At 47.2% G+C, this 27,004-nt stretch overlaps 1 protein-coding gene across 1 annotated transcript in view; it reads right to left on the bottom strand.

The window, feature by feature from the left end:
• Positions 1-27,004, bottom strand: part of LOC106584738 (protogenin B) — a 42,929-nt gene that overhangs the window by 6,123 nt on the left and 9,802 nt on the right. The window contains exons 3-16 of the mRNA XM_045706120.2: positions 24,465-24,609; positions 23,601-23,737; positions 23,260-23,440; positions 22,847-22,962; positions 20,114-20,273; positions 19,194-19,441; positions 15,757-15,921; positions 15,161-15,466; positions 11,451-11,639; positions 2,386-2,481; positions 1,991-2,177; positions 1,571-1,698; positions 1,108-1,278; positions 51-239 (exon numbers count right to left, since the gene is read on the bottom strand). Coding sequence (XP_045562076.2) covers positions 51-239; positions 1,108-1,278; positions 1,571-1,698; positions 1,991-2,177; positions 2,386-2,481; positions 11,451-11,639; positions 15,161-15,466; positions 15,757-15,921; positions 19,194-19,441; positions 20,114-20,273; positions 22,847-22,962; positions 23,260-23,440; positions 23,601-23,737; positions 24,465-24,609 — 2,418 coding nt within the window. The remainder of the gene's footprint in view (positions 1-50; positions 240-1,107; positions 1,279-1,570; positions 1,699-1,990; positions 2,178-2,385; positions 2,482-11,450; positions 11,640-15,160; positions 15,467-15,756; positions 15,922-19,193; positions 19,442-20,113; positions 20,274-22,846; positions 22,963-23,259; positions 23,441-23,600; positions 23,738-24,464; positions 24,610-27,004) is intronic.

Genomic DNA, 27,004 nt, shown 5'->3' with positions numbered 1-27,004 from the left:
CCAACACTCTTAACTGCTAGGCTACCTGCTGTCCATGTAATCATAGTAACCTGTAGTGTCTGAGGAGGATCCGCTGTCTGAATGCCTGGGGCTCTTCCCTCTGTGTCTAGGCCCAGGCCCCAGGGCCAGCTCCACAGTGGTAGAGAAGGGCCCGTCTCCCACCAGGTTGGAGGCAGATATCTTCACCAGGTAGACGTTACCAGGCTCCAGACGCTCCAGCAGGACCATGGTGTTACTTCCTGTAGGGGAAAGACAGGACTGGTGTTAGAGAGCGCTGAATAGGATGAGGAAACGTACCGTGTTGGTTTAGTCTGTTCTTTTTACATTGTCCTTTCCAGCACGGTTACAGTAACCACGGTGGATATGTAACCAGGCCAGCCCAGCCCAGCCCAGCCCGGCTCAGTTATGTCAAAAAGGGTTTAAGAGATGAGAGGTCAAAATCTAGCTGTCCATACTCACCCTCCCTCTACAGTGTTTGCTAGTGTCCATACTCACCCTCCCTCTACAGTGTTTGCTAGTGTCCATACTCACCCTCCCTCTGCAGTGTTTGCTAGTGTCCATACTCACCCTCCCTCTGCAGTGTTTGCTAGTGTCCATACTCACCCTCCATCTACAGTGTTTGCTAGTGTCCATACTCACCCTCCCTCTACAGTGTTTGCTAGTGTCCATACTCACCCTCCCTCTACAGTGTTTGCTAGTGTCCATACTCACCCTCCCTCTGCAGTGTTTGCTAGTGTCCATACTCACCCTCCCTCTACAGTGTTTGCTAGTGTCCATACTCACCCTCCCTCTACAGTGTTTGCTAGTGTCCATACTCACCCTCCCTCTGCAGTGTTTGCTAGTGTCCATACTCACCCTCCCTCTGCAGTGTTTGCTAGTGTCCATACTCACCCTCCCTCTACAGTGTTTGCTAGTGTCCATACTCACCCTCCCTCTACAGTGTTTGCTAGTGTCCATACTCACCCTCCCTCTACAGTGTTTGCTAGTGTCCATACTCACCCTCCCTCTACAGTGTTTGCTAGTGTCCATACTCACCCTCCCTCTACAGTGTTTGCTAGTGTCCATACTCACCCTCCCTTTACAGTGTTTGCTAGTGTCCATACTCACCCTCCCTCTGCAGTGTTTGCCAGTGTCCAGCCAGCCAGGCCCTCTGTGAGGCGTACAGGATGGTGTAGTGTGTCACTGCCAGGTTGTTCTCCTCTGGTTCCCTCCAGGAAACCAGGGCTGTGCCGTCCTCAATCAGAGACGCCCTCACACCTTCAGGTGGATGGCTGGGCGCTGATGAACAGAAAAGGGTAATTTTGAGACTCTTTAGTTTAAAAGTATCTTGGTCCGTCATCTAGTACGGTCCGCTTTGATAGGTGAGTGTTGTTGTGTGCAGAGGGGTCCTTGGTTGGAGCCCAGCTTGGGGTAGACTGGAAAGGAAGCTCTACTGTTGATGTCTTTTTAAAGTTAATTAGACTGCTTCATGATCTATAGATAGAGGGCCCTTGTTACCCTGGTTACCCTGGTTACCTTGGTTACCCTTGGGAGATGATAGTCAGAGAAAGATTAGAAGATGGTTGTTCACCTGCAGGAAGGGTCCTCTGGTGGACAACAGAACTCCAGGGGCTGGACAGCTGGTCGGCATGGAGACGCACCACTAACTCATAGCGGGTGTTGGGTTCCAGACCCTGTATCGCCACAGTCTGATTGGTACTGACGAGGACAATCATGACAGGTTCAATCCAACAACTGTGTCAAAACAATCTTTATTTTCAGTCTCTTAGAAACTAAGTGTAGAACTAAATGACCACATGTAATATAAATAAATGTCCAATGATCTGAAAAATTACAATGGACAATAGCATAGTAGTAAAGTAATAATCTTAGTATTAAAGTAGTAGTAAAGTATTCTTCATCTACTTCAACAGACCCCAGTATACAGGTATAAACATCATAAGTGTCTAGACCTTGAGCAGTTCTGTTGCAGAACTGGTCATGAACTCACGTCTGTATGTAGCGTATGGCTGATGCGTTCATCAGGCCCACAGGTGTACAACGAGCTGTGTAGCTAACAACCTTCCTAGAGGAGAAGGCAGGACGGCTCCAACGCAGGTACACCGCTGACGAGCTGTTAGCCACCGCATTCACATGGTCCGGGGCTGGAGGCTGGGCCACCAGGTGCTCACGGATTGCTAGACACACACAGATGCACAAATGTTTTTAGTCACAACTAGAAAAGGTACATTTCCAGAAGAAAATGTGTGCTCTTGCTTCAGCTGTCTAGAAGTATTTTTTTTATGGTAGTGGGAGATGTGTTAGAGGCCAATGTAGATATTCAGGATGAACAGAAGCTGAAGCAGATCAATAGTAAGAATTGATCTGATTTCTTTGTGTACTTACACACACATCCTGGGGTGCTGAGTGTCTGGTCGGCCTGGTAACCATCTCCTACATGACTTAATGCCAACAGTTTCACCTGGTACTTCCTCCTTGGGTCTGGAAAACAGTAAATTGTAGATTAATAAATAACATAAGTGGAAATAAATATTACATGTTCTGTTTATTATCAACTGACCACCATAATACCTTAAAACAACTGGGCCAACACAATGCTGAGGTGTCCACTATCAGTCACAATCAATCAATCAAATGTATTTATAAAGCCCTTCTTACATCAGCTGAAACCCATCCTAAAACCCCAAACAGCAAGCAATGCAGGTGTAGATTACATCTATCATCCTAATGGAGGAGTAGATTACATCTATCATCCTAATGGAGGTGTAGATTACATCTATCATCCTAATGGAGGAGTAGATTACATCTATCATCCTAATGGAGGTGTAGATTACATCTATCATCCTAATGGAGGAGTAGATTACATCTATCATCCTAATGGAGGAGTAGATTACATCTATCATCCTAATGGAGGAGTAGATTACATCTATCATCCTAATGGAGGTGTAGATTACATCTATCATCCTAATGGAGGAGTAGATTACATCTATCATCCTAATGGAGGAGTAGATTACATCTATCATCCTAATGGAGGAGTAGATTACATCTATCATCCTAATGGAGGTGTAGATTACATCTATCATCCTAATGGAGGTGTAGATTACATCTATCATCCTAATGGAGGAGTAGATTAGATCTATCATCTATCATCCTAATGGAGGAGTAGATTACATCTATCATCCTAATGGAGGTGTAGATTACATCTATCATCCTAATGGAGGAGTAGATTACATCTATCATCCTAATGGAGGAGTAGATTACATCTATCATCCTAATGGAGGAGTAGATTACATCTATCATCCTAATGGAGGAGTAGATTACATCTATCATCCTAATGGAGGAGTAGATTACATCTATCATCCTAATGGAGGAGTAGATTACATCTATCATCCTAATGGAGGTGTAGATTACATCTATCATCCTAATGGAGGTGTAGATTACATCTATCATCCTAATGGAGGTGTAGATTACATCTATCATCCTAATGGAGGTGTAGATTACATCTATCATCCTAATGGAGGTGTAGATTACATCTATCATCCTAATGGAGGTGTAGATTACATCTATCATCCTAATGGAGGTGTAGATTACATCTATCATCCTAATGGAGGTGTAGATTACATCTATCATCCTAATGGAGGAGTAGATTACATCTATCATCCTAATGGAGGAGTAGATTACATCTATCATCCTAATGGAGGAGTAGATTACATCTATCATCCTAATGGAGGTGTAGATTACATCTATCATCCTAATGGAGGAGTAGATTACATCTATCATCCTAATGGAGGAGTAGATTACATCTATCATCCTAATGGAGGAGTAGATTACATCTATCATCCTAATGGAGGAGTAGATTACATCTATCATCCTAATGGAGGAGTAGATTACATCTATCATCCTAATGGAGGTGTAGATTACATCCATCATCCTAATGGAGGTGTAGATTACATCTATCATCCTAATGGAGGTGTAGATTACATCTATCATCCTAATGGAGGTGTAGATTACATCCATCATCCTAATGGAGGTGTAGATTACATCTATCATCCTAATGGAGGAGTAGATTACATCTATCATCTATCATCCTAATGGAGGTGTATATTACATCTCACAGTCCAGTGTTCCAATTTGTAAACAAGGCTGCATTGGGATTTCTCTTAATGCGACTTTGTGCGGCCAATGGCAATGTCCGCTTTAGGTATAATGGCGGGAGCCGCTTGTGGATTTGACAGATCTAATGCAGTTCCACCTCTATGCGGATATCGGCTAAAGCGGATCTGATTTCAAGTTTCTCTTTTCAGTTAAAGGACTAGCCTCCAACAGATTAGGATGACAGTTAAGCGCTGGAGGGCAACGTCAACCCTTTGGTTTCTGCTGTCAGTTCCCTATTCACACAGAGAAGCTCTCCCGTGTGCCCCTTGACCCCAGTCTATCTATCATATCTTGTCACAGAGCAGAGAGGAGAGCGCTTTAGAATGATCCCATAGTCTGCCTGTAGACCTTCAGAAACAGAGGAGTTACTACTGAGCCCTATAAACAGACAGTACTGACTGTCTCTCTTCATCCAAAAAGAAATGATCCACCGAGTCCTCATGCTCTGCTAGATGAACTAGTGCTGCCTTTCATCCATGCTGTTACTGCAAAGTCAACTCTACACAGAGGAGAACATGGACACTAGGCTGTGCTATACGGTGCTATACCATATAAACAGTAGAAACAGCAGCTGTGAAGAGGCCAGCTGAAGGAAGGGGGGTCGGGGTGAAATTAGGTCTTTCTAGGACTGTTTTGTATATAGAACTACTTTAACTAGTTGTATAGGACTGTTTTGTATATAGAACTACTTTAACTAGTTGTATATAACCACCAGGGCTGGGGGCAGTTCCATTTCAATTCATTCATTTCAGGAAGTAAACTCAAATTTCAGTTTTCTCATTGAAAAGCATTGATGAAATTTGGGATTGGAATTTCTGTTTACTTTCTGACCCAACCTCTGCTAACCACATGAGTAGGATTCTGCAACAAATCGATTCAGATAAATTAGTAGGAAATAGACAAAATATCAAACAAGGTTTATATAGTTAAAACAAGTTATTTACCCTTTCGCTTAAAAACTGTGCAATTTAATTCAGTGTCTTTCACTTTGAAACCCACCATCGACATGGCCACCACCTCGTAAATAACGCTGTATTGAAGGGAGAATTAAGGATTTGTTTTACGTCTCTTGGGGTGAAAGGTTAGGTTCTGGGTATTGACCAGTGGAGAGGGGTGGAGGGAGGTGGTGTGTGTGTCCAGGTCCGTTGTGTGCTGGTGGGGAATGGTGGCCAGGGGGCTCGGCTGGGGCAGGGGGGCCAGGGGGAGCATTCAGCTGCTGGGATCCAGGGCCTCTGGGACCGGGGGGGGAGGGGTGACTAGGGTCAGGGGTCACAGAAGGAATCTGGGCTTCAGGATTGTGGGAGAGGAGAAGAGAGGAGAAAGGAGGAGTGGATGGAGAGGAGAAGAGTGGAGAAAAGAGGAGAAGAGAAAAGAGAGGAGGAGTGGACGGAGAGGAGAGGAGTGGAGAGAAGGGCCCCTTTGTTTCAACTCCTCAGTAACTTTTGTTCCAACTGGCTGCCCCTCCACCCTTCTGTCTACCCTCCACCTGGCTGCCCCTCCACCCTTCTGTCTACCCTCCACCTGGCTGCCCCTCCACCCTTCTGTCTACCCTCCACCTGGCTGCCCCTCCACCCTTCTGTCTACCCTCCACCTGGCTGCCCATCCACCCTTCTGTCTACCCTCCACCTGGCTGCCCCTCCACCCTTCTGTCTACCCTCCTCTTGGCTGCCCCTCCACCCTTCTGTCTACCCTCCTCCTGGCTGCCCCTCCACCCTTCTGTCTACCCTCCTCTTGGCTGCCCCTCCACCCTTCTGTCTACCCTCCTCCTGGCTGCCCCTCCACCCTTCTGTCTACCCTCCACCTGGCTGCCCCTCCACCCTTCTGTCAACCCTCCACCTGGCTGCCCATCCACCCTTCTGTCTACCCTCCACCTGGCTGCCCCTCCACCCTTCTGTCTACCCTCCACCTGGCTGCCCCTCCACCCTTCTGTCTACCCTCCACCTGGCTGCCCATCCACCCTTCTGTCTACCCTCCACCTGGCTGCCCCTCCACCCTTCTGTCTACCCTCCTCCTGGCTGCCCATCCACCCTTCTGTCTACCCTCCACCTGGCTGCCCCTCCACCCTTCTGTCAACCCTCCACCTGGCTGCCCATCCACCCTTCTGTCTACCCTCCACCTGGCTGCCCCTCCACCCTTCTGTCTACCCTCCTCTTGGCTGCCTCTCCACCCTTCTGTCTACCCTCCACCTGGCTGCCCCTCCACCCTTCTGTCTACCCTCCACCTGGCTGCCCATCCACCCTTCTGTCTACCCTCCACCTGGCTGCCTCTCCACCCTTCTGTCTACCCTCCTCCTGGCTGCCCCTCCACCCTTCTACCCTCCTCCTGGCTGCCCATCCACCCTTCTACCCTCCTCCTGGCTGCCCATCCACCCTTCTACCCTCCTCCTGGCTGCCCCTCCACCCTTCTGTCTACCCTCCTCCTGGCTGCCCCTCCACCCTTCTACCCTCCTCCTGGCTGCCCATCCACCCTTCTACCCTCCTCCTGGCTGCCCATCCACCCTTCTACCCTCCTCCTGGCTGCCCCTCCACCCTTCTGTCTACCCTCCTCCTGGCTGCCCCTCCACCCTTCTGTCTACCCTCCTCCTGGCTGCCCCTCCACCTGGCTGCCCCTCCACCCTTCTGTCAACCCTCCACCTGGCTGCCCATCCACCCTTCTGTCTACCCTCCACCTGGCTGCCCATCCACCCTTCTGTCTACCCTCCACCTGGCTGCCCCTCCACCCTTCTGTCTACCCTCCTCCTGGCTGCCTCTCCACCCTTCTGTCTACCCTCCTCCTGGCTGCCCCTCCACCCTTCTGTCTACCCTCCACCTGGCTGCCTCTCCACCCTTCTGTCTACCCTCCACCTGGCTGCCCCTCCACCCTTCTGTCTACCATTCAACTTGCAGACATATAGGCTAGGCCTGGAGGAAGGCTGAGACACAAGTAAGAATAGAATGATGTTGAGACAGTTGCCCAGTATGTAACTTTAACTCATCATGAGCCTTTAACGTTTGATTCCTAAAACGTTTGATTCCTAAAACGTTTGATTCATATTTTTTTATTTCACCTTTATTTAACGAGGTAGGCTAGTTGAGAACAAGTTCTCATTTACAACTGCGACCTGGCCAAGATAAAGCAAAGCAGTGCGACACAAATAACACAGAGTTACACATGGAATAAACAAACATACAGTCAATACAATAGAAAAAGTCTATATACAGTGTGTGCAAATGAGGTAAGATAAGGGAGGTAGGCAATAAATAGGCCATAGTGGTGAAGTAATTACAATATAGCAATTAAACACTGGAGTGACAGATGTGCAAAAGATGAATGTGCAAGTAGTGATTCATATCATTTTTGATTCATATAACATTTGATTCCTATAACGTTTGATTCCTATAACGTTTGATTCCTATAACGTTTGATTGCTATAACGTTTGATTCCTTCTAGATAAATCTGTTGATTTACTTCAGATAAATCCTTTACCTGTTAGAAGAAATGGGAATTAAAAGCCTAGATTAAGATCTAATCAAATCTATCTGATCTCTATCGGTCTAGAGACTATTAATGATATCTATCTGATCTCTATCGGTCTAGACACTATTAATGATATCTATCTGACCTCTATCAGTCTAGAGACTATTAATGATATCTATCTGATCTCTATCGGTCTAGAGACTATTAATGATATCTATCTGATCTCTATCGGTCTAGACACTATTAATGATATCTATCTGACCTCTATCAGTCTAGAGACTATTAATGATATCTATCTGATCTCTATCAGTCTAGAGACTATTAATGATATCTATCTGATCTCTATCGGTCTAGAGACTATTAATGATATCTCTCTGATCTCTATCGGTCTAGACACTATTAATGATATCTATCTGACCTCTATCAGTCTAGAGACTATTAATGATATCTATCTGACCTCTATCAGTCTAGAGACTATTAATGATATCTATCTGATCTCTATCGGTCTAGAGACTATTAATGATATCTATCTGACCTCTATCAGTCTAGAGACTATTTCACAATCCCATGGACTCCTCTGCATCTGTTGGGCACTATTTACATGGACAACACAGACAGCAGGCCATCACTATTTACATGGACAACACAGACAACACAGACAGCATGCCATCACTATTTACATGGACAACACAGACAGCAGGCCATCACTATTTACATGGACAACACAGACAGCATGCCATCACTATTTACATGGACAACACAGACAGCAGGCCATCACTATTTACATGGACAACACAGACAGCAGGCCATCACTATTTACATGGACAACACAGACAGCAGGCCATCACTATTTACATGGACAACACAGACAGCAGGCCATCACTATTTACATGGACAACACAGACAGCATGCCATCACTATTTACATGGACAACACAGACAGCAGGCCATCACTATTTACATGGACAACACAGACAGCAGGCCATCACTATTTACATGGACAACACAGACAGCAGGCCATCACTATTTACATGGACAACACAGACAGCAGGCCATCACTATTTACATGGACAACACAGACAGCAGGCCATCACTATTTACATGGACAACACAGACAGCATGCCATCACTATTTACACAGACAACACAGACAGCAGGCCATCACTATTTACATGGACAACACAGACAGCATGCCATCACTATTTACATGGACAACACAGACAGCAGGCCATCACTATTTACATGGACAACACAGACAGCAGGCCATCACTATTTACATGGACAACACAGACAACACAGACAGCAGGCCATCACTATTTACATGGACAACACAGACAGCAGGCCATCACTATTTACATGGACAACACAGACAGCAGGCCATCACTATTTACATGGACAACACAGACAGCATGCCATCACTATTTACATGGACAACACAGACAGCAGGCCATCACTATTTACATGGACAACACAGACAGCAGGCCATCACTATTTACATGGACAACACAGACAGCATGCCATCACTATTTACACAGACAACACAGACAGCAGGCCATTGTGTAATGGGGGGGGGGGGGGGGGGGCAGACATGGCAATTCTCTAATCCAAGTCCAATGTCTTACGACCATAGATCATAGGTCTGTCCAGCTCTGGCCAATCCCAGGGGGCTGTGGGGTGTGGTGGTAACGTCCACCTGTCCAGCTGTAGAGGGGGTGCTACTCAGGGTTATGGGTGGGTTGGTGGCCAGGGTGTCACAGGGCAGCTCTGGCCCAGCGGCCCTGCAGCTATAGCACAATAGCCAGTGATAATGTATGCAGGCCAGGGATGAGATCCATGGGAAACAGTGGTGGGAAGGACATCTGGGCCCTGACCTCTAACCTCTTGGAGGCTTTGCTGCTCACACAATACTGGGGAGGGAGAGCCACTGAGGAGGGTACTGGACAGGGGCTGGACTAGCCTGGTCCCAGATCTGTTGGTGTTGTCTTCTCATTGTGATACCAAATGTGATAATGACCATAGGAGTTGGTAAGAAAGCACAAACAGATCTGGGACCAGGCTATGGATGGACAGGGGATTGGGGGAGGAACTTGGGACTGGACTGGGGGGCTGGGGAGGCGAGGGAGGTCTGTTTAGGAGAGGCCATATTGATCGGGGATGCAAAATATTCCTCAGCTTTAGGGGCCACTACCGGTCCCTCCCTCCATTCCATGGCTGTCCACCTATATCTGATTCTCCCCTTTGTAACCTGTTGATGTCCCTACAGCCACTCAAACCTCTACCCGCCTCTACCTCTACCCACCTCTACCTCTACCCGCCTCTACCTCTACCCACCTCTACCTCTACCCACCTCTACCTCTACCCGCCTCTACCCGCCTCTACCTCTACCCGCCTCTACCTCTACCCGCCTCTACCTCTACCCACCTCTACCTCTACCCGCCTCTACCTCTACCTCTACCCGCCTCTACCCGCCTCTACCTCTACCCGCCTCTACCTCTACCCGCCTCTACCTCTGCCCGCCTCTACCTCTGCCCACCTCTACCTCTACCCACCTCTACCTCTACCCGCCTCTACCTCTACCCACCTCTACCTCTACCCGCCTCTACCTCTACCTCTACCCGCCTCTACCCGCCTCTACCTCTACCCGCCTCTACCTCTACCCGCCTCTACCTCTGCCCGCCTCTACCTCTACCCACCTCTACCTCTACCCACCTCTACCTCTACCCACCTCTACCTCTACCCACCTCTACCTCTACCCACCTCTACCTCTACCCGCCTCTACCTCTACCTCTACCCGCCTCTACCCGCCTCTACCTCTACCCGCCTCTACCTCTACCCGCCTCTACCTCTGCCCGCCTCTACCTCTGCCCGCCTCTACCTCTACCCACCTCTACCTCTACCCGCCTCTACCTCTACCCACCTCTACCTCTACCCGCCTCTACCTCTACCCGCCTCTACCTCTACCCGCCTCTACCTCTACCCGCCTCTACCTCTGCCCGCCTCTACCTCTGCCCGCCTCTACCTCTACCCGCCTCTACCTCTGCCCGCCTCTACCTCTACCCACCTCTACCTCTACCCACCTCTACCTCTACCCACCTCTACCTCTACCCATCTCTACCTCTACCCACCTCTACCCATCTCTACCTCTACCCACCTCTACCCACCTCTACTTCTACCCACCTCTACTTCTACCCACCTCTACCTCTACCCACCTCTACCTCTACCCACCTCTACCTCTACCCACCTCTACCTCTACCCACCTCTACCTCTACCCACCTCTACCCACCTCTACCTCTACCCACCTCTACCTCTACCTCTACCCACCCCTACCTCTACCCACCTCTACCTCTACCCACCTCTACCTCTACCCACCTCTACCTCTACCCACCTCTACCTCTACCCACCTCTACCTCTACCCACCTCTACCCATCTCTACCTCTACCCATCTCTATCGCTACCCATCTCTACCGCTACCCTACCTCTACCCATCTCTACCTCTACCCATCTCTACCTCTACCCATCTCTACCTCTACCCATCTCTACCTCTACCCATCTCTACCTCTACCCACCTCTACCTCTACCTCTACCCATCTCTACCTCTACCTCTACCCATCTCTACCTCTACCCATCTCTACCTCTACCCATCTCTACCTCTACCTCTACCCATCTCTACCTCTACCTCTACCCACCTCTACCTCTACCCACCTCTACCTCTACCCATCTCTACCTCTACCCATCTCTACCTCTACCCACCTCTACCTCTACCAATCTCTACCTCTACCCGATCTATACCTACAGTATCTATACCTACAGTATCTATACCTATATCTAATCATCACTTACCCAGACCACTGATAGTGTATTCTGTGTCCTCAGGCTGGAGCTGGATGGAGGGCTGTTCTGGTTGACCCTCCTCATGGTAACAGAGCCGGTAACCCTGGACGACCACGGGGCCTGGAGATGGCTGCCATCGAACCAAGATGGAGGTGCAGTTGAGAGGCTCCAGTTGCTGCAGCAGTGGGGCAGGTGGCACTGTGGGGACACAGGAAGGAGAACAGGTATGAAGAGAATGATGAAGGACACATACTGGCTGCGTCTGAAATAGGTCTGGGGTCAAAAATAGTGCACTATATAGGGAATAGGGTGCCATTTAAGATGCACACTGTCTACAATGAAAGCCAACCAACAACCCCTACCACTACCCCTACCCCTACCACTACCACTAGCCCTACCCCTACCCCTACCACTACCCCTACCCCTACCACTACCCCTACCACTAGCCCTACCACTACCCCTAGCCCAACACTACCACTACCCCTACCACTAGCCCTACCACTACCACTAGCCCTACCACTACCACTACCCCTACCCCTACCACTACCACTAGCCCTACCACTACCACTAGCCCTACCCCTACCACTACCCCTACCACTAGCCCTACCACTACCACTAGCCCTACCACTAGCCCTACCACTACCCCTAGCCCTACCCCTACCACTAGCCCTACCACTACCACTAGCCCTACCACTACCACTACCCCTACCCCTACCACTAGCCCTACCACTATCCCTACCCCTACCACTAGCACTAGCCCTACCACTACCACTAGCCCTACCACTAGCCCTACCACTAGCCCTACCACTAGCCCTACCACTACCAGCAACACATCATTCTGTTATAGACACATCATTCTGTTATTGAAAGGATTCAACGCACAAAGCCTTGCTTCCAGGAACTGCCTGCTCACAATGGGGACTTCCTGTGTCTGAGTGATGGTACAACATCAAGATTACAGAATGAGGTACAGTACAGTAGCATAAAGGTCTGTAAAGAACATGCATAGTAGAGGCAGGGATCGGAGAAAAATCACTGTACACAGACATATCAACATACCAGTGTCACCGTACTACCACTGCCACAAGAAGAACCAGCCACTGACGGCCACACAGCCAACAGAGTATCTTAGGTAATAGATTGTTTCTGTTTCAATGGCAACCAATACCGTTTACCAATAGTTAATAGCTTTTATATTGTGTGTGAAACTGTAGTGTTTTCATATCTATTCTGTGGTAAATTAAATGACTTACATTTACATTTTACATTTTAGTCATTTAGCAGACGCTCTTATCCAGAGCGACTTACAGTAGTGAATGCATACATTTAATTTTTTTCATTACATACATTTTTTTTTTTTCGTACTTGGCCCCCCGTGGGAATCGAACCCACAACCCTGGCGTTGCAAACACCATGCTCTACCAACTGAGCTACAGGGAAGGCCAGACTTGAAAAGAAACAGCTGGCTAAGGAATAATATTATCCCCTAAACACCCACACACAACCCAGACACACACTGACCCACTCACACAGACACACCCACCCACACAGACACACCCACCCACACACACTGACCCACCCACCCACTGACCCACCCACCCACACACACTGACCGACCCACCCACCCACACACACTGACCCACCCACACACACTAACCCACCCACACACACTAACCCACCACCCACCCACACACACTGACCCACCCACACAGACCCACCCACCCACACAGACCCACCCACCCACACACACACTGACCCACCCACACAGACCCACCCACACACACACTGACCCACCTACACACTGACCCACCCACCCACACACACTGACCGACCCACACACACACACACTGACCCACCCACCCACACACACTGACCGACCCACACAGACCCACCCACCCACACAGACCCACCCACCCACACACACACTGACCCACCCACACAGACCCACCCACACACACACTGACCCACCTACACACTGACCCACCCACCCACACACACTGACCGACCCACACACACACACTGACCCACCCACCCACACACACACACTGACCCACCACCCACCCACCCACACACACACTGACCCACCCACACAGACCCACCCACCCACACACACACTGACCCACCCACACAGACCCACCCACACACTGACCCACCCACCCACACACACTGACCGACCCACACACACACACTGACCCACCCACACACACTAACCCACCACCCAGCCACCCACCCACCCAAACACAATGACCCACCCACACACACACACCGACCCACCCACACACACACACCGACCCACACACCCACACACACACCGACCCACCCACCCACACACACACACACTCACCCACCCACACACACACACACTGACACACCCACACTCATATCAAATCAAAATGAAATTGTATTGGTCACATACACATATTTAGCAGATGTTATTGCGGGTGTATAGAAATGCTTGTAGGTGCGACCCCCATCTATATTTTTTTCATACATATATCTGTTTTACCGTTTGGAAATTAAAACACTTTAATTTCCCCCTCCATTTAAAGGTGTCAAAAGACTTGGGACAAATTTACTTATATGTGTATTAACGTAGTCAAACGTTTAGTAGTTGGTCCCATAGTTGTAGGACGCAATGACTACGTGTGTTTCAAATGTTGGTGTGCAGAAGGTACCCTAGTAGTTAAGAACGTTATAACGGCCAGTAACTGAAAGGTCACTGGTTCGAATCCCCGAGCTGAGTTGGTTCAAGAGAAATCTGTTGATGCGCACTTGAGCAAGGCACTGACTGCTTCTGTAAATCACTCTGAAGAATAGAAAACCTTTACATGCTGTGTGATGTTAGTTACCTTTGATGCTGGAGGTTTAGGGTGAGGGTTAGGATGTGATGTTAGTTACCTTTGATGCTGGAGGTTTAGGGTGAGGGTTAGGATGTGATGTTAGTTACCTTTAATGCTGGAGGTTTAGGGTGAGCGTTAGGATGTGATGTTAGTTACCTTTGATGCTGGAGGTTTAGGGTGAGGGTTAGGATGTGATGTTAGTTACCTTTGATGCTGGAGGTTTAGGGTGAGGGTTAGGATGTGATGTTAGTTACCTTTGATGCTGGAGGTTTAGGGTGAGGGTTAGGATGTGATGTTAGTTACCTTTGATGCTGGAGGTTTAGGGTGAGGGTTAGGATGTGATGTTAGTTACCTTTAATGCTGGAGGTTTAGGGTGAGGGTTAGGATGTGATGTTAGTTACCTTTGATGCTGGAGGTTTAGGGTGAGGGTTAGGATGTGATGTTAGTTACCTTTGATGCTGGAGGTTTAGGGTGAGGGTTAGGATGTGATGTTAGTTACCTTTGATGCTGGAGGTTTAGGGTGAGGGTTAGGATGTGATGTTAGTTACCTTTGATGCTGGAGGTTTAGGGTGAGCGTTAGGATGTGATGTTAGTTACCTTTGATGCTGGAGGTTTAGGGTGAGGGTTAGGATGTGATGTTAGTTACCTTTGATGCTGGAGGTTTAGGGTGAGGGTTAGGATGTGATGTTAGTTACCTTTGATGCTGGAGGTTTAGGGTGAGGGTTAGGATGTGATGTTAGTTACCTTTGATGCTGGGTGAGCGTTAGGATGTGATGTTAGTTACCTTTGATGCTGGAGGTTTAAGGTGAGGGTTAGGATGTGATGTTAGATTCCTTTAATGCTGGTTTAGGGTGAGGGTTAGGATGTGATGTTAGTTACCTTTGATGCTGGAGGTTTTGGGAGTACGGTGGGAGGTCCAGGAGGAGGGTTCACACCACCCCACCCTGGTGGCTGCAGCGATCTGGAGCAGGTAGACGGTATCAGGCTGAAGGTCTCCCAGGAGGTACTGGGTGTTGTTCTGGGCCAGCTCCACAGACAGAACCGTGGTGTCTGCAGCCGTGCGGTAGGACAGACGATAGGCCCAGATGTGCCCACGGGACAGTTTGGTTGGTAGAGGCTGCCACAAAACCTGGATGTCTGTAGGGCTGTGGCTGGTCAGGCTGAGCTCTGGGTTACGCAGGGGCACTGGAGGGGACAGGAGGAGACATTCAACCGTGTTGGAATGGATCAGTTAGAGACAAGGCGAGGCACAGAATCTCTAACCTTAATCCCAATATTGAGCAGTTATTTGGGATGATTTGTAGATCAGTGATTCTGCACAGTCCGAATGCAATGCAGTCAAACTTAAAACACATACAAATGAAGTGATGAAGTGAGTTACAGAAAGGAGTAGTTGATAATCCCTGTTATCTGCTCAATTCCATTCCATTCTATTCATTGGCATGACAACAGTCTACTTGTATGAGCTTACTCACCGTCCTCCAGAGTGTGTTGACAGACTTGGTCAGACATACGGCTAGCTCCCATCGGCATATAAGCCACCATGTAAAAAGAGTAGTTCCAGGATGGCTCCAGGTCATCTATAATGTAGCTGGTCGGGTCGTTGCCAATCACCGCCTGGTATTCCTCATTGTTTAGTCCTGGAATGGATAGGGGAGAAAATGAAAAGGTTTTAATGTAACGTGTTACAAGGAAGATGCCTCAAATAGATGAATAGATGAATAAAATAGATATAAAAGACCAGAGATGAGTATCTTCAAACCCTGTGGTATGTTAACAAGTTGGTTTTACTGTTTGGGTAAACTAGTCTTTCTGCTAACAGTCTTCTTGCCCCTCAGATTTTCTGTAAACATTGAACTAATGCAGAGCAGAGCAGAGTCACATTCCCTGTGACGTCTTTCCTGCCCACAGGCCTCAAACAGTCCTAACCTGTGACGTCTTTCCTGCCCACAGGCCTCAAACAGTCCTAACCTGTGACATGTTTTAACCCGGCCCACAGGCCTCAAACAGTCCTAATCTGTGACGTCTTTCCTGTCCACAGGCCTCAAACAGTCCTAATCTGTGACGTCTTTCCTGTCCACAGGCCTCAAACAGTCCTAACCTGTGACATGTTTTAACCCGGCCCACAGGCCTCAAACAGTCCTAATCTGTGACGTCTTTCCTGCTCACAGGCCTCAAACAGTCCTAATCTGTGACGTCTTTCCTGCTCACAGGCCTCAAACAGTCCTAACCTGTGACATGTTTTAACCGGCCCACAGGCCTCAAACAGTCCTAATCTGTGACATGTCTTAACCGGCTCACAGGCCTCAAACAGTCCTAATCTGTGACGTCTTTCCTGCTCACAGGCCTCAAACAGTCCTAATCTGTGACGTCTTTCCTGCCCACAGGGCCTCGGAGGAGGTCAGTCCAAACCAAATGACAAGGAGTTAAATAAAAATGTTTTTACTTTTGTCTGCATCCCCTTTTTAAACCGTGTTTTTAGCAACTGTCAGCTATTATTGTTGTTTCAATGTCAGTTAAATGATGTTTCTAGATTATCTTCTCACATTACAAATGTTTGGTCTGTTTGGTTTTGACAAAGTCAAGTAGTAGATAGCGGTAAGTCCTATTCCATAAATCCTATTCCATAAATCCTATTCCCTAAGGAATAAGTCCTATTCCCTAAATCCTTTTCCCTAGGTAATAAGTCCTATTCCCTAAATCTTATTCCCTAAGTAATACATCCTATTCCCTCAATCCTAAATCCTATTCCCTAAGTCCTTTTCCCTAAGTAATAAATCCTATTCCCTAAATCCTGAATCCTATTCCCTAAATCCAAAGTCCTATTCCCTGAGTAATATGTCCTATTCCCTGAGTAATATGTCCTATTCCCTGAGTAATATGTCCTATTCCCTGAGTAATATGTCCTATTCCCTGAGTAATATGTCCTATTCCCTAAGAAATAAGTCCTATTCCCTAAGTCCTATTCCCTAAGTAATAAGTCCTATTCCCTAAGTCCTATTCCCCAAGCCCTAAATCCTAAATCCTATTTAAATGTTTTATTTAACCTTTATTTAACTAGGCAAGTCAGTTAAGAAGAAATTCTTATTTACAATGACGGCCTACCCCGGCCAAACACTCCCCTAACCCGGACGATGCTGGGCCAATTGTATGCCGTCCTATGGGACTCGCGATAACGGCAGATCAGGACGCCTCGGTGGGAGTGTTGAGAGGGGGCCTCGGCTCTCTCTCCTCTCCCCGTGTGTCCTTCCTTTCCCATGCGTTACGCATGCGGTTCCCGGGGTAGCGCTGGGGGTTAGGTTTGGGCCGCGGAGCTCCGACCGCCGACCTAAACCGGATTGAGAAGGTGAGCCCGGGCGCCCGGCCACACTCCATTCACTTTGACTACGACCTCAGATCAGACGAGGCAACCCGCTGAATTTAAGCATATTACTAAGCAGAGGAAAATAAACTAACCAGGATTCCCTCAGTAGCGGCGAGCGAAGGGGAAAGAGCCCAGCGCCGAATCCCCATCCGTCCGGCGGGCGCGGGAAATGTGGCGTATAGAAGACTTTGTTAAGGCCTATTGCCTAAATCCTATTCCCTAAGTCATATTCCCTAAATCATATTGCCTAAATCCTAAATCCTATTCCCTAAATTCTAAGTCATATTCCCTAAATCCTATTCCCTGAGTCCTACATCCTATTCCTTAAGTCCTACGTCCTATTCCCTAAATCCTCTTCCTAAATCCTGTTCCTTTAGTCCTAAATCCTATTCCCTAAATCCTATTCCATAAATCCTATTCCATAAATCCTAAATCCTATTCCCTACAGTAAATCCTAAGTCTATTGGCTAAGTCCTATTCCCTAAATCCTATTCCCTAAATGATTTTCCCTAAGTCCTAAGTCCTATTTCAAGGCCATCCAAGCTTACGACACTTCAAAAACGGTGTCCTGTTCCTTTAAGAGCATGCAGCGAGAGGTTGAGAAGGTTGAGAGCGGACAATGGCAGGCCATGGCTTATTTTGGTGAGCTTGCCATTCTTCCTGATAAAACCTTGACCTCAGCATTGGCTACAACAGATGGCCTCCAAGGAAATCTGGTCACACGTTAGACTACTAGAGCCGTAGAGGTTAGAGCGCTGCCTGCCTGCCTGCCTCCATCACCTATTGAGGTGGACTGGACTCCCCTTTTCACTCCTTTCAAATACCTTCATTGTGAAGTTCAAAAAGTTCAACCACCATTTTCAACATTTCTCAGTGACCAATCGTTGCCTGTAACATATTGGTACAACAAGAACACATTTTATGAATGTCTGAAAAAAAGCGATGTCCACAACTCTGTAATGCTCCCCAGTGATTTCATTAGACGCATATCAAACCATATTTTCATTTTCTACAAAAATGTATGTGAGAGAGGAGATTTGTGGCTTGTGGACATTACTTTTGTCATATCCTGTAAAATGGCATATTGCTAATTTCTCCCTCACCCGGTCTTTACTCCACCCCCACCCTGTCTTTACTCCTCCCTCACCCTGTCGTTACACCTCCCTCACCCTGTCTTTACTCCCCCATCACCCTGTCTTTAGTCCTACCTTCACCGTCTTTAGTCCTACCTTCACCCTGTCTTTACTCCCCCTTCACCCTGTCTTTACTCCCCCATCACCCTGTCTTTACTCCTCCCTCACCCTGTCTTTAGTCCTACCTTCACCCTGTCTTTACTCCCCCATCACCCTGTCTTTACTCCCCCATCACCCTGTCTTTAGTCCTACCTTCACCGTCTTTAACTCTCCCTCACCCTGTCTTTACCTCTCCCTCACCCTGTCTTTAGTCCTACCTTCAGCCTTCATGTAGTGAACTGAGTATGTGATGACTTTGTCAGCATTACAATCAGACATTATAAAGGCTCATGCATGCTTATAACAGTACATTTACCCTCAGCCTTCATGTAGTGTACAGAATAAGCGATGACTTTGTCAGCGTTGTAGATGGGTCTCTCCCAGGCCAGTAGGATGGCTGAGGAGGAGATGGTTTCAGCGTGGATGTTCCTGGGCGCGCTGGGCCGGTCCTCAGACATCACCACGATGAGGCGTGCCAGGGACAGAACACTGCCCTGTTCGTTCTCCGCCACACACTGGTAGATGGCATCATCCTCTGTTGTGATCTGAGTGATCACCAGTTTACTGTGGAGGGAAACAGAGTCATGAACTTCGGTACAGTCTTTATTAATGGTATGTGTACAATGCCATCAAGCTTAAATCAATACTTGTATTATTATTTTTATTTTTTAAATGTTTTACCAGGCAGGTCAATTAAGAACAAATTATTATTTACAATGATGGCCTGGCAGGTCGCCATTTGAAATACATAAAACTGCATTGTTGGTTAAGGGCTTGTAAGTAAGCATTTCACTGTAAGGTCTACTACACCTGTTGTATTCGACGCATTTGACAAATAACATTCGATTTGATGAGAACAGCTTCACTATTATTACAACAAACCATTGTTGGAGATCATTTGACTGACACATTGACATGTTTTATGGTTTTCTTTATGTCAATAGTGTTATTGTGAAGTCAAAGACACATTTCCATATTGAGTGGACAATAAAAAAAAAAGTTTGTTTTAATTCTAAATTTTAAAAAAGCACTTGAACATCTGTGTTATCTTGTTGCAGGTGCGTGGAGATAATGTGATGATATCGTCAATGAACGCTATGAGGCCGACACGTTCAATAAACTAAGTGATATAAGCAGGAGAGCAGCGTTCGGTTTCTCTTTTCTTTGAATATCCCATTTTAAAATGTGAAGTGTTCATTTGAGATTTAGTACTGAGTTGTTCAGGTGTAACAGTACCTGTTGTACATCTTGATCCTGCCGTTCAGGTGCACCTCCTCTCCGTTCTTCAGCCAGGTGATGCGTGGCGGGGGCACCCCCTGAGCCTGGCACATGAAGCGGGCAGTGCCAGCCCTGGGACGGGTCTGGCTCTCGGGTCTCTCCACCAGCGATGGGGGCTCTAGAGGCAGAACAAGTGGTGGAGGAGGTGGGTATCACCCTTTTACTATATCATTTAACTGTACTATACACATCCAGTCTATTTGTGCAGTATTATTTATAGGTGACGACACGTTACGAAAAACCCTAAGGATGGCATAATATTCTTACATTTGTACTTTTTATTGGTGGATAGAGACAGGAAGTATTAGGAAGTGTGTGTGGAAGCAGTGGGACCGGGGTTTGAACCCACACTCACACAGACATACATACACCAAAGGCTGTGGGGTGTTTCTCAAAATGCATACTACTGTGCTCCGAGTACGCAAATTGGGAGTACGGGACGGTCGGAAGTATGAGTCTAAATCAAAGTATGCGAAACGGAGCATGGAGGGCACTTCTCGAATGCGTTTGTAGATATTTTGAAGCATGCATCGATGCTTCAATGGAAAGTATGCAAAGAAATATGACACAACCACGTAAAAATTAAGAACGTTTTCTTGAAATCAACGGCGGCCATTATTTGACCTGAAGCGAGAGAAAAATACACTCCGTCTTCGAATGCAATTTTGCCTATTCACATGTCATATGTTGCCTGACTACAATATTTTATCGTGATACATTAATAAATACATGCTGTGTTAATTTTGGCATGGATACCTGCCTACAATACCCACTGTAGTGTGCGTAGGTCCATAGTAAGTCAATAGATCTCACTGGCTAGCTACTACCGTTAGCTAGCCAGATAGCCACGAAGAATTGACATCTACCATGGATAACATTGGTTTTAGGTCATTTTTGCCTGTTATACTATCTGGTTAGCTACATTATTAAGATTCACATATAGCTAGCTGATAGTTATGAAGTAAAACGTTTGCTTTGTGTATATCTTGTTTGGTCTCTATTGTCGCCATTGTCCTGTCTAGAGGAAGGGTCGGTGAATGGGGAGATGCAGCGTGAGGTAATACAGCAGGGGAAGTGCTGCTCAGCGTGATGTAATACAGTAGGGGGAGTGCTGCTCAGTGTGAGGTAATACAGCAGGGGGAGGTGCAGCGTGAGGTAATACAGTAGGGGGAGTGCTGCTCAGCGTGAGGTAATACAGCAGGGGGAGGTGCAGCGTGAGGTAATACAGTAGGGGGAGTGCTGCACAGCGTGAGGTAATACCACAGGGGGAGTGCTGCTCAGCGTGAGGTAATACAGCAGGGGGAGTGCTGCTCAGCGTGAGGTAATACAGTAGGGGGAGTGCTGTTCAGCATGAGGTAATACAGTAGGGGGAGTGCTGCTCAGCGTGAGGTAATACCAGCAGGGGGAGTGCTGCTCAGCGTGAGGTAATACAGCAGGGGGAGTGCTGCTCAGCGTGAGGTAATACAGTAGGGGGAGTGCTGCTCAGCGTGAGGTGATACAGTAGGGGGAGTGCTGCTCAGCGTGAGGTAATACAGCAGGGGGAGTGCTGCTCAGCGTGAGGTAATACAGCAGGGGGAGTGCTGCTCAGCATGAGGTAATACAGCAGGGGGAGTGCTACTCAGCGTGAGGTAATACAGTAGGGGGAGGGCTGCTCAGCGTGAGGTAATACAGTAGGGGAGTGCTGCTCAGCGTCAGGTAATACAGTAGGGGGAGTGCTGCTCAGCATGAGGTAATACAGCAGGGGGAGTGCTACTCAGCGTGAGGTAATACAGTAGGGGGAGTGCTGCTCAGCGTGAGGTAATACAGTAGGGGGAGTGCTACTCAGCGTGAGGTAATACAGTAGGGGGAGTGCTACTCAGCGTGAGGTAATACAGTAGGGGGAGTGCTGCTCAGCGTGAGGTAATACAGTAGGGGGAGTGCTGCTCAGCGTGAGGTAATACAGTAGGGGGAGTGCTGCTCAGCGTGAGGTAATGCAGTAGGGGGAGTGCTGCTCAACGTGAGGTAATACAGCAGGGGGAGGTGCAGCGTGAGGTAATACAGTAGGGGGAGTGCTGCTCAGCGTGAGGTAATACAGTAGGGGGAGTGCTGCTCAACATGAGGTAATGCAGTAGGGGGAGTGCTGCTCAATGTGAGGTAATACAGCAGGGGGAGGTGCAGCGTGAGGTAATACAGTAGGGGGAGTGCTGCTCAGCGTAAGGTAATACAGTAGGGGGAGTGCTGCTCAACGTGAGGTAATACAGCAGGGGGAGTGCTGCTCAGTGTGAGGTAATACAGTAGGGGGAGTGCTGCTCAGCGTGAGGTAATACAGTAGGGGGAGTGCTGCTCAATGTGAGGTAATACAGTAGGGGGAGGGCTGCTCAGCGTGAGGTAATACAGTAGGGGGAGTGCTGCTCAGCGTGAGGTAATACAGCAGGGGGAATGCTGCTCAGCGTGAGGTAATACAGTAGGGGGAATGCTGCTCAAATGGAATGTTTCACGTCTTCTCCATACTCTCGTCCTCACAAGAACGTACTCAAGAGAACGTCCTCGGAGAATACACTGGGAGCATGAGAGTGTGGAGCACGCTAGGTAGTATGCATATTGAGAAACCACTCAGTGGCTGTAACCACTAGACCAAAACCCAAAGCAATATTCTCCCATTTCAGCTGAAAACACATTGTTGGATCGGTATATAAGGATATAGTAGTTTACCTAGCACAGTGAGGTTGGCAGCAGCGATGGTGTAGTTGCGTGTTCTTGGGGTGGTGGCTCTACAGAGGTAGACTCCACTGTGCTGAGGCTTCACATCACTGATCACCAGGTTTCCACTGTCAAACACAAATAAATATATATTTTTTAAATGCATTAAAACACAACACACTTTACAGTACAAACAGTACTTTTAGACCGCTGAAGCAACCGCACACATTTTCCTTCAGGAAATACATTTTTCTATATATTTTTTTTATAACAATAATAAAATCACATACAACACAAAGGATGTTTTAAAAAAAAAAAATGTCACTGATAGATAAATGACAAGCTACAAAAGTGGGTCTTTAAACGTGATGGCCGATGTTGCACAGAGCATTATGGGTACAGTGGTGCATCATGCATCCTCTCACCTGCCCAGCACCCTGGCATTGAACACGTCGATGGGTTTACTGTCGGCCCGGCTCCAGGAGATGATGGGACTGGGGTTGCCTGTAGCAACACACTCCAGGACCACGGTGTAGTGGAGGGAAGCTGTCATGTTTTGGGGGCCCGCAATGATCCGGGGCCTCTGACGCGGTTTAGGGCCAGAACCTACACAGAGACAAAAAAAAGTTTTAGTTGTGCATTTATTTTCACAGTTAAAACCAGTACAATTTGAAAGGAGACATACTGTATGTGCAGGTGAGGTAGAGAAGGAGGATGGGCTTATAAACAAGTCTACCCATAATCTTAATTGAAAGCACACACACACCTGGGTTGATGACGGAGAGTGTTGCCTCTCTACTCTTGACCCGGTTGCCGATGTTGGTGGCCACACAACGGTACTTCCCAGCATCCTCTAGTTGGACGTTTTGAATCTGGAGAGCTCCGTTGGGCAGGACTGTGATTCTAGAGAGACAAATGGACAATGATGGCCAGGACCAGGGCCCAGAGTCACGAAACACTTCTTAAGAAAAAAAAAAGAGAAGTTCATAAGATAGTTCGTAAGTGCAATTCCTCAACAATATCTTAAGATTTAATGATTTTCTTATGAACTTCTCAAATATCTTCTTAAGATGGTTGTTGCTAGGCAACTGTTTTCGCTAGCTATCTAGCTAGCAATGGCAATCATGTTAGCATATTTCTTACTGAGATTACTGTTCTAAAACATGTTCTTGGGTTTAAAATAATCAATACTGACCAGGGCCTGATAGAACAGTATACACACAGTCCCAAAAAAAGGATTCCAATCTAGTCAAAGTAAAGGACAGACAGACAGATACAGTATGAGGTGGCTGAAGACAGTTTCTCTTTCTCGTTCCTCACATCTTCTCTCCTCGCCTCCTTCTCACAGATGAATTGAGACAGAGCCAAGTTCCAGCAGGTACCTACCTGTCTGTCTCCAACAGTAGGGTGTTCCAGCAGGTACCTACCTGTCTGTCTCCAACGGTAGGGTGTTCCAGCAGGTACCTACCTGTCTGTCTCCAACGGTAGGGTGTTCCAGCAGGTACCTACCTGTCTGTCTCCAACGGTAGGGTGTTCCAGCAGGTACCTACCTGTCTGTCTCCAACGGTAGGGTGTTTTGTTTTAGCATCCAGGTGTAGTGCGCTTTGTGTGTAGTGTCTAGTGTGCCTACCTGTCTGTCTCCAAAGGTAGTGTGCTTTGGTCTTGCTCCCAGGTGATGGTGGCAGGAGGGTTAGAGGTCACCTGGCAGGTGAACCTGGCCACGGAACCCTCGGTCACCTCCAAAGGAACGGGCTGCACCACGAATGGTGAGATATCTTCAACGCGGTGAAAACACAATCAGCAAAGGAAGCAGTGGTTTCTCAGTTTAATATGAACTCTGTAAAGTCACAGAACCACTGAGTTCTTCTTTGCAAGAGTTCTTCTATGTGGGGCAGCAGGTAGCCTAGTGGTTAGAGCATTGGGCCAGTAACCGTAAAGTGTTGCTAGATCGAATCCCTGAGCTGACAAGGTAAAAATCTGTCATTCTGCCCATGAACAAGGCAGTTAACCCACTGTTCCTAGGCCGTCATTGAAAATAAGAATTTGTTCTTAACTGACTTGCCTAGTTAAACAAAGAAATAAAAAACGAGTAGATAGAAGAAGGTGCTAAAAATGTTTCTCTCAGGAGCTTGAAAAGGGTTAGCTCTAAAGCACGGGTTCTTAAACTTTTTCAGCCTGGGACCTAAATTAGAAATTCTGTGTTTTCCTAGGACCCAAGCTTATGAACATATGCAACTATATGTAAATATTGGTACATTTCATTGCCTTTATGCCTAAAACAAATGCAATATAGACAAAAACAAATAACAATGAAATGAAATAGCCAAACAAACAGCTAGTCATGTTTATTTCCCCCATTAAACACTCTGACATATCTGTCTAGGTTGGAACTGTTGCTGTTAAAATTCAAGAAATAATTTTCATTCTGAACTGGAATAAACTGATTGATCCAGGCTGTATCACATCCGGCCGTGATTGGGAGACCAGAAAACACACACACACACAGTCCTAATGAGAGGTGTGTGGCTGGTTGAAGTTTTCAACAAGCATGTGTCACGACTTCCACCGAAGTCGGTTCCTCTCCTTGTTCGGGCAGCGTTCAGCGGTCGGCGTCACCGGTCTTCTAGCCATCGTCGATCCACTTTTCATTTTCCATTTGTTTTGTCTTGTTTTCCTACACACCTGGTTCTCATTTCCCTCATTAAGTGCTGTGTATTTAACCCTCTGTTCCCCCCATGTCTTTGTGTGGAATTGTTTGTTGTAAGTGCTTGTGCACATGTTTACTGGTGTGCGTCGGGTTTTGTACCCATGTTGGTTATTTCTTTACGCCGTTGGTTTTTAAATTAAACTGCTCCGGCTATTACCTAGTTTTGCTCTCCTGCGTCTGACTTCACTGCCACCAGTTACGCACCCCTTACAGCATGTCTATTCTGGGCTCTGTTTTTGACAGTGCAACATTGAGGTCATGCTCAGCATTGAGACTGTTCCTGTACTTGTTTTTTAAGTAATACAGAGTTGAGAACCCTGACTGACAAAGGTACGTGGTGCCAAACTGGACCAGAACATCTACTGCTTTCTCAGTCAGGCAGGAGACCGCTTCCTGCTGTAGATGAGCAACCCAGAACTGTATGTGTGTTTGCCTCAAAAATTATCTTGCTTCAATCAGTTTATTCCAGTTCAGAATAAAAATGATCACTTGTATTTTAACAGCAACGGTTCCTACCTAGACTTGTTTTCAACAAGAACTTCAACAGTAAGATGTACAGTAGACCTGATCATTTTTCATCTTCATCTGTACTGTTACTTAGGGTTGCACAATCAGTAGCTAACTAACTCGCTTTGGCTAACGTTAGCTATTAGCTGTGTACAAGGCCAGGGGATTGTTTGAAAGAGAAACTCACATATACTACTATGAGATAGTACGCCCTTATTTCTGCTAATCGCCTTTTATAATATATAGTCACAGGACCAGGTCAATACCATGTTAAAGACCCCAGTCACAGGACCAGGTCAACACCATGTTAAAGACCCCAGTCACAGGACCTGGTCAACACCATGTTAAAGACCCCAGTCACAGGACCAGGTCAACACCATGTTAAAGACCCCAGTCACAGGACCAGGTCAATACCATGTTTAAAGACCCCAGTCACAGGACCAGGTCAATACCATGTTAAAGACCCCAGTCACAGGACCAGGTCAATACCATGTTAAAGACCCCAGTCACAGGACCAGGTCAATACCATGTTTAAAGACCCCAGTCACAGGACCAGGTCAATACCATGTTAAAGACCCCAGTCACAGGACCAGGTCAATACCATGTTAAAGACCCCAGTCACAGGACCTGGTCAACAACATGTTAAAGACCCCAGTCATAGGACCAGGTCAACACCATGTTAAAGACCCCAGTCATAGGACCAGGTCAATACCATGTTAAAGAAAATCAATGACTACCTTCTCCTACTTAAAGTCAACATTTAAATCTTGCTCAAAAGGATTTGAATTAAAGATCTTTCCTAATAAGGAACAATACTGTACACAAATAACAGCTAACCCTTGCCCTGGATTGGAACGAAAAGCAAGCATATGTGGCCAAGACTTTGCCTTCCCCCATTGCATATGATAATCAGCTAAATAGACATACATATAATTTTTTTTGTATTTTACCCCCTT

The sequence above is a fragment of the Salmo salar genome, chromosome 23, assembly GCF_965601325.2.
Source record: "Salmo salar chromosome 23, fSalSal1, whole genome shotgun sequence".
In the NCBI taxonomy this organism is placed as follows: domain Eukaryota; kingdom Metazoa; phylum Chordata; class Actinopteri; order Salmoniformes; family Salmonidae; genus Salmo; species Salmo salar.
This window is presented reverse-complemented; position numbering and strand designations above follow the sequence as displayed.